The sequence below is a fragment of the Leucoraja erinacea genome, chromosome 17, assembly GCF_028641065.1.
Source record: "Leucoraja erinacea ecotype New England chromosome 17, Leri_hhj_1, whole genome shotgun sequence".
In the NCBI taxonomy this organism is placed as follows: domain Eukaryota; kingdom Metazoa; phylum Chordata; class Chondrichthyes; order Rajiformes; family Rajidae; genus Leucoraja; species Leucoraja erinaceus.
The window spans coordinates 33,493,168-33,505,729 of record NC_073393.1 but is presented as its reverse complement, the minus strand read 5'-3'; the positions used below and the strand labels follow the sequence as shown (position 1 = coordinate 33,505,729).

Sequence of the window (12,562 nt, the reverse complement as noted above, 5' to 3'; positions counted from 1 at the left end):
ATTACCCTACAAACCTGTACACCTTTGGAGTGTGGAAGGAAACCAAAGGTCTCGGAGAAAACCCACGCAAGTCACAAGGGGGACGTACAAACCCCGTGCAGACAGCACCCGTAGTCAGGATCGAACCCAACACCCGCTGCGCTGTAAGGCAGTAACTCTACCACTGCGCCACCATGCCACTGCCCAGTTGGACTTGGTTGTGGGTATCTTATCCCTTCTCTGATATTCTCCAGTCACTACGAGTCAATGTTGTCAGGTCTACCCAAGAGTTTTATTCATGAGAAATATTGATGGCAAACATGCACTTTTCAAAGATTCGACAATGCAAAAATAATAACTAATATATCTGAGGTACAATAAGTAATGAACGAATTGACAAAGAGACAAATGAGCAAAAATCGTTCTTCAGTGAGAGCAAATCAACATTGAACAAGCTATTGCCTAATAATAGCTCTCCCACTGTTGTTATTCTCTGAGACTCATTTACTCCCGAGTTATCGTGTAACATGATTAAACTTTAGCTGCCTGATCAATTATAATATTTAGGTAGAAAATCTGACATTCCTGATATGACACAGACTAAAGTTGAGTTGGCTACAAGTTCCAGTAACAGTGAGTTGCAGTGAGAATAACAACAAGATGAATTATCTAAGCCACATATCTAGCAGAAGATGGTTGCAAATGCTTCAGCCTTATCCTTTACATGTGATCTGGGCTGCACGATTGGGAAGGATAGGAGGTCCATTTCCATACGAACATACATAAGGACATACATGTTGAAGCAGAAATAGATCACACAACCCCTCGACCTTGTTTGGTCATTAAATAAGATATTCGATTATCTAATCATCAGCTCAAGAAACCTTTTACCCCACCTGCTCCCTCCCACAAGTTATCAAAAATATGTCTACTGCCACCTAGAAAATATTCCATTGTCTTTTACTGCAAAAAACACATGACTCCTGAGGGAAATGTTTATCTCTGTTTAAAACAGGTGACACCGTATTTTTAAACAATAAAGCCCAATTCTCGTTCTCCCACGAGTGAAAACATTCTGGTCACATTCAAAAATGGAGACCTTTCTTCCATATCAAAGGCAGGCAGCATCATTCTGTCTTGGTCACGAAATATGTTTGTCTTGGTACTTGTTATTGTAACATAGAGGTAAAAAAGACATATAAATAAAACTTAAGAAAAGTAAGGTGTTTTGAGAAATAATCTGTTTTGCAATAGGAAATCCATATTACCCACTAGGTACAACTGAGATATCAGTTTACAGCATCCAGAGGAGTACAGAGCATCGATGGGTCAACCTCAAACTGATAGAATAATGGATCATTGAATTAATTAGATTGCTAGAATGCAAATGCACATTATAATTTCTGTAGGTGAGAATTCATATTCCAGTCACACTAAAGTGAAACTAAAAAGTGTTTATTTATGCTTATGTGTGTCTTCTCTCATAACTGAATGACCACAGTGAATTTAGCATAAGAAAGTACATTTATCTCTTGCAGTCTCTTCTAGTAAGCAGCAGATCTCACTTTTTAAGCCCGACACAAATTCAGATGGTTGTAAAAATTTGTAGACTAATGACACGGTGAGAAATGCTCCACAATAATGAGTTGTGACATTCTACCAGGATTTAGACTGGTGGGATCAGATTATTTATCATGTCCCATTAACAGGGCCATGGGAAAGTGTCACGTGACATTTAGCTAGATTAACACTAATTCCCCTCATTCATCATTGCAGACGGGTGAAGAAGAACTGTACTCCTCGCGTCTGCAGTTACGGCAGCGGCCCGTTGAAGGGCTGTACGATACTGCCCCAGTCAGGCAGCGGACACTAGAAGGATTGTATGGCAGCAGCAGCACGCCCCGGCAGAGGCACGCGTGTGATCCAATGTTATACGATTCCAACACACTGCCAGCTGGCCGGAGCGGAGGACAGAGGGACCAACTTCCAGAGGTTCCAAAGAGGAGGTATGCATGTGAAACTTCTAATCATTTGCCATCACTTGGGAAGCTGCATGGAGGACATATTTCACAAATTTCAAAAAGCTTCACTGGAATTTTTAATTCATTGCACCCTGCAAGACAGGGCAGGAACAACCTCACCCTCAATAATCCCGCTGATGCGTCCATTCACCGTTTAGAAAGGTGCTTACTGCTGGCTGAAGAGGGTTGCTCCTTACTTCATCTTGCAGCCCCTTTTAATTTTTCAGAATCCCCAACAATGTTCAATGTTTGAGCTTCTGCCCGTATGCACTGGTCAGTTCTTTCAGCATTTGAGGTGAGTTTAAAGATGACTATCCAAGGCATTTTGCTAACTGGGTTCCCAAAATTTGAAAATCAACCCCATTCCTGATGCCAAGGTTCAAGAGTGTTTTATTGTATGTCCATGGAACAATGAAATTCTTACTTGCAGCAGCAAAACAATAGTACTCAGTTTGAGGCAGCATTTCCTATAGATGTCTTTGCTGGCCTCAAAGCCACCTCACCCCAAAACTCCTTAATTTACTAAATAATGGAAAAAATGCTATTTCCATTTATGATTACGCTGCTTCTATTTATGATTATGATTCACATAATTTATGATTTTTATCCAATCAACATAACATCAAATTTAATAAAATAGGAAGAGAGCAGTTTCAGATGTGCAAACATGTCATTGAAAAAATTCTATTCTGCTCAGATTAACAATAAAATTTAATACTTTAGAGATAAACTAGCTATTCTAATATGTCTCAACAGAACAACACAAACTATACTTTTAAGAGAGACTGCATTCTTAAGGCCAGAAGCCCATAAGCATGTGAAACATTGTATTAGTCATCTAAAATTAGCTTAGACATTACTAACTGCTCAGTTGAAGGAACTGCCCTTGGAAAATATTCTTTCCTGGGATTTAACAATTTTCAGATTATATTCTGTACGGTAAATATTAATATAGAAGTCTTACAGAACCTAGAAAATAGGTGCAGGAGTAGGTCATTTGGCTCTTCGAGCCAACAGCACCATTCAATATGATCATGGCTGATCATCCTAAATCAGTACCCCGTCCCTGCTTTTTCCCCCATATCCCTTATGTTAGCCCCAAGTGTTATATCCAACTCTCTATTGAAAACATTCAGTGAATTGGCATCCACTGCCTTCTGTGGCAGAGAATTCCACAGATTCACAACTCTCTGGGTGAAAAGGTTTTTCCTCATCTCAGTCCTAAATGGCCTACCCCTTATTCTTAACTCTGACCCCCTGGTCCTGGACTCCCCAACATCGGGAACATTTATCCTGCATCTAAGGTAACCTGTCTAATCCCTTAAGGAGTTTATATGTTTCTACTAGATCCCCTTATCCTTCTAAATTCCTGTGAATATAAAATCAGTCGATCCCCTTTTCCTAATCTGACATCAATCAGATAATAATCTGCCTTCTTGTTCTTGCCACCAGTAGATAACCTCACATTTATCCACATTATACTGCATCTGCCATGTATCTGCCCATTCACCCAATCTATCCAAGTCATCCTGCAGCCTCATAGCATCCTCATCGCAGTTCACACTGCCACCCAGCTACCATGTGCTCTAATTTTGCACACTAATCTCTTGTGTGGGATCTTGTAAAAGGCTTTTTGAAAGTCCAGATACACCACATCCACTGGCTCTCCCTTATCCATTATACTTGTTACATCCAGAAACAATTCCAGAATGATTTCTCCTCCATAAATCCATGCTGACTTTGACCAACCCTGTCACTGGCAGCAAAAACAAGGGGGCAGATTATTATATCAATGGGGTTAGGTTAGGTTAGGTAAGGGTGAGGTGCAGCGAGACCTGGGCATCCTTGTACATCAGTCACTGACTGTTGGCTTACAGGTACAGCAGGCAGTGATGAAAGCTAATGGAATGTTGGCCTTCATAACAAGAGCTTTGAATCCCTTCATCCAATGTTATCCAGTAACTAACTGCGCATTCAATTCATCCACCTTGTTATGATGCTCCTTGCATTGAGGCACAAAGCTTTCAGGTTTGTTTTAATATTCTTAGTCCTTCAACTTTTACTTTTCTCCCTTTTGTTTCTGCCCTCAAATTACGACCCTCTGGCTCCCTGCATCGGTTCCCATCCCCCTGCCATATTAGTTTAAACTCTTCTAAACAGCACTAGCAAACATTATGTACCACTCACTTCTCTGCATTGCCATGTTGTTCTTTGTTCCTCGAGTACCACATGCAGCCACAGTTATGATAATTAAGTCAGATATATGAATAGAAAAAGTTTGGAGGGAAATGGATCAGACGCAAGCAAGTGGAACTTGCTCAGTTTGGCAACTTGGTCGGAATGGACGGGTTGGGCCTGTTTCCATGTTGTATAGATATATGACTCCATGTCCCACACTCTTGCTCTTCACCTGAAGCCCTGTATTTTTTTTATAAAATTAGTTCCTTTTTACAAGTGAGCTTGATTTCAACATCCTACTGGCATTTTGTTGAATATACATGGCCCATTCACCACTGATTTTATACCAAATATTTTTAATTTGATTCCAACAACTCTGTCAGAAGTAGGTTTGTCCATATCGTCTCTACGTCAACCTCCCTCAATACCAAATGCCTTGGTAAAACCCCTTAAGCCTGTCAGCTGTATGGAGAGTGATACCCGGCTCTCAGATGTACCTTCTGGACATGAAGGGGTAGGTAGTATCGTCGTGGAGACATTCAACAATGCCGCAGCAGAAATTCTAAAATTATTTCATTTCATTTAGTTTATTGTCACGTGTACCGAGGTACAGTGAAAAGCTCTTGTTGCGTGCTAACCAGTCCGCGGAATGACAATACATGATTACAATCGAGCCATCCACAATATACAGATGCATAATAAAGGTAAATGTTGCTGTCGGGGTAGAGGTTAAAAAGAGTGGAGTAATTACAATGCATGATTGTAGATCCACTCTGTGATTAGCATACAAAGAGTCACCTGGGTCAGGCACCATCATGGATCTCATGTTTGTATTGTGCTGAACTTTTGCAGTTTTGACCTGTAGAAGTCTAGGTTAAATATTAAAAGACATTCTCTGTTTTGCTTTTCAGAGGTAAAGATAAGGAAAAGAGAGTTGGTCACACCAACAAGTTTTAAGTGTGAAAGAAGACTGCCTTTTGCCCGCATCCATGGTGCCAACATATTGTACAGCAAAAATATTGATTATTGTAAATTAGGAAATTGGTGGTTAATAGATCAGTATATTTAGTGGTTATTGCACTATATCTTGTTATTATTTTTGTTGGATATTAGAATCATTAATCTTCCCACTTCAATAAAGTGCCTTTTATTTTCCACATTAAATGGCCTGTTGACTCCAAAGGCTTTCCAAAGAATCTGCCCTACAAATGATAATCAATTTAAAGGTTATCACATTTACAATCCCATGAAATGATCTTCGGATAAAGTAGACATAAAGAACTGCAGATGCTGGAATCATAACCAAAATACACAAAGTGCTGGAGTAACTCATCGGGTCAGGCAGCACACCTGGAGTACACAGATGGGTGACATTTTGAGTTGGGACCCTTCAGAAACGTCACCAATCCATTTTCTCCAGAGAAGCTGCCTGGCCCTCCACAAAATTACTCCAGCACTTTGTGTTTTACTCATTTTCAGATGAACTTGAGTTGATTTATCAAGTTTGAACTCTGGTAAAAAACAGATTGGGTTGGCACAGTGGCATAGCTGGTAGAGCTCACAGCACCATAGACCTGGGATCAATCCTGACCTCACGTGCTGTCTGCGCAGAGCTTGCAAGTTCTCCCTGTGACTCCGTGGGTTTCCTCCGGATGCTTCAGTTTCCTCCCACATACCAAAGACATGCGGATTTGTAGGTAAATTGGCCTCTGAAAATTGCTCCCCGTGTGTTGGGATTAGATGTGTGAGATAACATAGAACTAGTGTGAACAGGTAATCGATGGTCAGCATGAACTCGGTGGGCTGAAAGGCCTGTTTCCATGCTATATCTTCCAACCAATCAAAATGACTTCAAAATTAATATGGATTGCAAATGGGATTTAAATATTAAAGTGAATTATAAAAATGATAGATTGAGAACAAAATACTGCAGATGTTATAAAAATGAAATAAAAAAATTGCAAATACTCTGTGGAGAGAAGCAGAAATGACATTTAAACTCACCAACCTTTTTCTGTAATTGAGATATGATGATGCATCAACGACTTGAGCTAGTAGCTCTACTTTTCACTCCACGGATGCTGTCTGATCAGATGAGTTTATCCCAAATTTTATGTGCTTAATTTATGAAGAATTGAGATTAACTTGATGAATCATGTACTAATAGGACCAGAATATATTGTGTGTCAGTGTTCCATTTTGACATTTCCAAAACAGAAGTTGGAGCATTGAGACAAGATGGAATAGGTTGTCATGTTCAGATATTGATGTATCATTAAAATATATTGAGACTGTTAATAACATATATCATGCAATGCAGAGGAAGAACAAAGCCCAATAAATGTTTTCTGAAGAGAAATGATACTTGGTATCAAACCAAAGAAGTGGCACGCCATGGAAGGTCAAATAGACAACATGACTAGACCCAAATCAATGGGAAACACACAATTAGTTTGGTCCCGTAGTGAGGAAAGAAAACATTACATCAGTAATTTCAACAGTGTAGGAAAAATACTACAGTCCTGTAAATTATAATTTTTCTTCAAGATTATGGTTGGCATTCAATTATTAGAGAATATTACCTCACTTGACAGTTTTCATTAAACAGGTTGGATCATAGGATTGAGTTGAAAATTAAAAGTATTCACAGCATGATATTTAGTTAGTACCAGCCAGTTCAACGTTTCAAGTAAATTAAGTTCAGAATACCAAGCATTTTTTGTTTGCATTTATAAGTCTATGAAGCATTATGTTAAAGCATGCGGATTCTTTCCTTTTGATGAAAAATTGTATGGAAGTTTTTTTTCATATAGCTTAACTTATGCAGGCAGGCTTGTTGAACTCCAATTCCCCCCTGCAGGAAACATTAATCTGGAGTATAAAACTGCCTCAGTATTAATTATGTGCATTTGACCTTTGATGAGGCACATCCGGTATCTGCAAAGAGAAATTTTGGTTAATTTATTCAACGTCACCTACTTTTCTTGCCTATTCCTAAAATGTTCTGTATTTACCAAATGTAGAGGGTTCCATTTGTGCCTTATAACTTATTTCCTGATATTTCTTTCTTACCAAGATTAATTTAAATATCAGCCTTCTGTGAGATTTGAAAAACTCTGGCTTACCTCCTCCTAAGTAAAAAGGTCGCTGTATATGTACTAACACTTCCAAAGATCCCATTTGCACGCTGTGACTAGTATTTGAGAGTCTAGCAGGAAATTTCTGCAGTGCAGGCATTTAAGGAAACTGGATTTGTATCTTCAATGGAACCACAAATCACAAAACGATAAATAATTTATTAAAAATCTGAGATAGTCAGGAAAAAACTACTATACCATTTTTGTAGTGTAGTAATACATAAAAATGTCTGTAGTGCCACTTTACATAGCAATCGTTGCTTTTTATTTCTGCAGTAAATATTTGCAGAATTATTTTCATCAGAAGCTTTAGGCTGTTATCCAATGTACATTCTCCGTTTAAATGTACTTTATAATTCCATTGTGAATGTATATTTGATGTTAAATCCGAAAATTTGCAATGAATCCAGTCATAGTAGTAGTAGTGGAAAATAAAATACAGAAAGTTCTTATATGTTTTCATGTTTTGTCTTTCCATAATTTTTTGCTATTTTGGGAATTTTAAGGATGACAGTAGTTGAGATATATGTGTCAATGGCTGATCAGTACTGACAGGTTGTTGTGGGTGAGATTGTTGTTTCTATTAAACTAAGTTTAATGTGAGAAGTACATATATAAACATTTCCAGTGTGCCTTTACCTGAAGTGCATCACTTCTACAAGTATAATCTCATAAAAGTCAAAATCATTGTTAAACACAGGACAGAAAAAATGTTACATTTTTCTTTGAAAACTATTCTCAACTGTTCTGGATAATTACCATTAATATTAATTTCCACTAATTTTAGTAATGCAAAATGTCATTGTGCTAAGATAATGCTTGTTCTATGCATTTTTAAAATGAAGTTAAGAACTGCATCTGTTGATTTTCACGAATAGAGTTATGAAACTCATGAATTTTCATCTTTTAGTATCACTCTTCAAAATGTTGTATGTTTTGTGTCATTCGCAACGGAAATTAATGTAGACAATTTACAAAAGGTTATGTACATCAGTTCTAATTTGAATGTTAATGTTAAGATGATGCACTTCTGAAATTATGATTCAGTCATTTATCATTCCTGTTGAATCTTGAAAAAACGACTGACATTATCCAAATCATCCAAAGAGTTCTCTGGGAGGCAATGTACTTCCATAGAAAAAAACAATTGGACAATAAATAGATGAAATATTAGACTATTGCATATGTAAGCATCCATCATGCAAACACTGGAGGATAGATAGTAAGGAACAAATGCAATAATGGAAACAAGAAACATAAGCAAAATGCAGGAAATACACAGTATACAGGATAATATATACCTGGTCTACATTTTCAGTATTTTCTGCTTTCTAACATATTACTTACGTTTTTTTCTAGTCCAGTTTTTCATTACATCTATTTTAAAATTGAGTTACAAAAACAACATTTGATTCAAACATTTTACAGTTGCTACCGGTAATTACTTTATTGAGCTGAATGACTTCAAATTGGTTAGTAGGATGTGTCTTATTTATATTTTTGTTATTCCTTTCTCTATCTATTGTGTTACATAACTTTGGATTAATCATTTTCTAGTTATGGTGTATCAGCAGTTACATTTTAAATGGATTCATTTTTTACATTATGATTGAAATCTTTGCAGAATGAAAAGTAGGTCAGTGAATACAGTTTGTGCTATTTCCAGAAACTGATAATTTGTTGTATTTATTGCTGAAAAATATGAGCCATGTTGAATTTTATTTCCATTGCTTTCTTTAAAAAAAAAAGGAAATACATTTGAACGTCACTGGAACAGTCAAGTTATGCAAAGTGTTTCCGAAATTCATTTGAGTTAAAAGTGACTAACCCTGGTTGATGCTGGATACAATCAGTTTGAGTTTACTTTGCAGCCATGTAGAGTATGGTGTTTTATGTAGTTTTATGCTCTTTAAAAAAAAGTGAAACAGCTCTAAACATTGTGAATTTTGCTTTTTTTTTGTCAATTATTTAACATATGCATATAAATAAATTCACATATCTGCATTTCTGTTGTAATGTGTTAGTAATTTGCTAAAATGGTGTTAACTGCTAGCAGTTATAGAACATAAAATGCCATAACATTTGGGCATTGGGTAAGGATGATTGCATGATTAAAATTGTACCATGTAAGCTTCATGACAAAGTTACCTCATTTATCATGAGGCACGAGATTCCTCTGGGTGTGCAAGCCATTGCACATTGTATGAATGCACCATATTTTCCAGTCAATTAGATCAAGCATATTGCACAAGGGCCGGAATATAATACAGTCAAGCGTTGTACATCATGCATCTGTTTGGTAGATTTACATTTATTTGAACTGCTCCAAAACTGATCCTTAAGGATCGTGCTGTTCTCTAATCTAATTTCTAAAAATAATTTAAAGAATATCTTTAGGGGCCAAGTTTAAAGTAGTCTTTTTTTGTATTTTATATTAGTTTTCACTTTTGCATCAAATAATTCAGCAATCTGTCTTTTTCTTGCCACACAACCTCAATGACCTGAATTTTACTCTGACCTGTAGTGTTGTATGCTCAGTGTTTGCATGTTCTCCCTGTGACAATGTGCTGGGTGCTCCAATTTCCGCTCATATCCCGAAGGAAGGCTAGAAGGTCAATTGGTAGCTGCAAGTTATCCTTAGTAGAGTTGGCAGTAAAAACAAGGTGAAGTTGACAGATGTGTGAGAGAATAGATTGCAAGGAAGTGAGTGGAAACTGGGACTATTCCGAGCTGGCATAGATTTGATAGGAGGCAGCGTGGAAATAGGCCCTTCAACTAACTTGCCCTTGCCGACCAAGATGCTCCATCTTTACTAGTCCCATCTGCCTGCATTTGGCTCATATCCCTCTAAAGCTTTCCTGTCCGTGTACAATCAAATGTATTTTAAATGTTGTCATGGTACCTACCTCAGTTACCTCCCCGAGCAGCTTGTTCCGTATACCCACCATACTATGTGAAAAAGCTGCCACTCAGGTTCCTATTAAATATTTCCTTTCTCACCTGAAACCCATGTCTTCTGCTTCTTGATTCACTGACTCTGGGTAAATCTGTTCATTCACCCCGTCTATACCCCTCAGGATCTTATGCACCTCTATGAGATATACCCTTAAAACTTCTGCGTTACAATGAATAAAGTCCTAGTCTGTCTCGCCTCTTCCCATAGGTCAGGGCCTGAGGTCCTGGCAATATCCTCGTAAATCTTCTCCTCACTCTTTCCAGCTTAAAAACATCTTTCCCATAGCAGGGTGACGAAAACGGAACCTAAACAAGATTCTCTGGTCTGATGAAACCAAGATTGAACTCTTTGAACTCCTGAATGCCAAGTGTGACGTTTGGAGGAAACCAGGCACCACTGGCCAATACCATACCTATGGTGAAGCATGGTGGTGGCAGCATCATGCTGTGGGGATGTTTTTCAGTGGCAGGAACTGGGAGACGGGTCAGGATCGAGGGAAAGATGAACGGAGCAAAGTACAGAGAGATCCTTGATGAAAACCTGCTCCAGAGCTTCTGGACCTCAGACTGGGGCGGAGGTTCACCTTCCTAAGCACACAGCCAAGACAACGCAGGAGTGGCTTTGTGACAAGTCTGTGAATGTCCTTGAGTGGCCCAGCCACTTGAACCCGGACTTGAACCCAATTGAATATCTCTGGAGGGACCTGAAAATAGTTGTACGCTCCCCATCCAACCTGACAGAGCTCGAGAGGATCTACAGAGAAGAATGGGCAAAATTACCCAAATGCAGGTGTGCCAAGCTTGTAGCATCATACCCAAGAAGGCTTGAGGCTGTAATCACTGCCAAAGGTGCCTCAACAAAGCATTGAGTAAAGGGTCTGAATATTTATGTAAATGTGATATTTCAGTTATTTATTTTTAATTACTTTGCAAAAATTTCTAAACACCTGTTTTCGCTTTTTTACAATGGGGTATTGTGTATAGATTGATGATTAAAAAAATGAATTTCATCCATTTTAGAATAAAGCTGTAACGTAACTAAAAGTGGAAAAAGTGAAGGGGTCTGAATACTTTCTAAATGCATTTCTATATGTAAATACTAGACTAAGTGGGACCCGTTGGGTCCCAGCATCACACGGGAGGGCTGGTCACCAACGCAATTTTCCACCTCTCCACCAATTCCAATATTGCTCGCCAGTGGGGGGGGGGGGCTGTCTATTGCGCTAGTATGGGTATTGCGGGCCGAAGGTACTGGTTTCCAGAGGGCTAGTATAGACACTGTGGGCCGAATGGATTCTTGTGCTGGCATCCAACTGTTGCAACGATTTTAAAAGCCAAGCCAAGGCAAACAATTGGGCTGCAGCCACCCGACAACCAAAATTCATTTTGTGAACTCAATCTTGTTAAAAAGGCGAGGCAAACAATTGGGCTGCAGCCACTTTACAGCCGCATCGAGGGGACTCACCGTGGAGTAGACATGTGTTCAGTGTTATTCGCAGCTCAGAGAGCCATGACCCTCTCGCTTCCTGGGTCTGGCAGAGACTGAGTGAGGCACGACACTTCCGGGTTTTATAGTCCCTCCCCCTGCCGCCAGCGGGGGCAGCAGAGAGAATGGGGAATTTTGTAAAAACATTATTATATCTCTCTCGATGGGAAAAATCCTCTGGTCCCGGAAGGCGGAGGGGGGCTCTGAGCGAGGTGGCCAAAAATGACGGCCGTAGGTGGTGCCGTTCTCTCGTAAATCGCGCCACAGTGGGCCAAAAGCGGTCAAGATCAGACTTTTAGTAATATAGATAGGACACAGAACAGCACTACACGGGAATAGGCCCTTCGGCCCATTAAGTCTATGCCATACATTATGCCAAGTTAAACTTCTTCTCTGCCTGCACATGATCCATGAGTTTCCTGCATATCTATAAGCTTCTTAAAAGCCCCTTTTGTATCTGCCTTCACCACCACCACCCCGGGTAGCATGTTCCAGCCACTCCTAATTCTCTGTAAAAAAAAAACTTGCCCTGCGCATCTTTGAAATTTGCCTCTCTCCGTCAAGCCATGACCTCCAGTATTTAACATTTCCACCCTGGGAAAAGGTTCTATGTCTACCCGATCTATGCCTCTTATAATGTTATGTAGTTCTACCAGGTGTCCCCATAGCATCTGACCTGCCAGAGAAACAATCCAAGTTTGTTCAACCTCTCTTTATTGCTAATACCCTCTAGACCAGGCATAGATTGTTGATGAACATTAAGAGTATAAATGACCACAAAGAGAGTTTTGCAAATTGCAACAAGT

The 12,562-nt window shown here is 39.0% G+C and overlaps 1 protein-coding gene across 1 annotated transcript in view; it reads left to right on the top strand.

Moving 5' to 3' along the window:
* The window catches only part of plcg2 (phospholipase C, gamma 2), a 192,054-nt gene extending 183,054 nt beyond the window's left edge, over positions 1-9,000 (top strand). Inside the window, exons 31-32 of the mRNA XM_055648937.1 lie at positions 1,756-1,985; positions 5,090-9,000. Coding sequence (XP_055504912.1) covers positions 1,756-1,985; positions 5,090-5,135 — 276 coding nt within the window. The 3' untranslated portion in view covers positions 5,136-9,000. The remainder of the gene's footprint in view (positions 1-1,755; positions 1,986-5,089) is intronic.
* Positions 9,001-12,562: the final 3,562 nt, after the last annotated feature.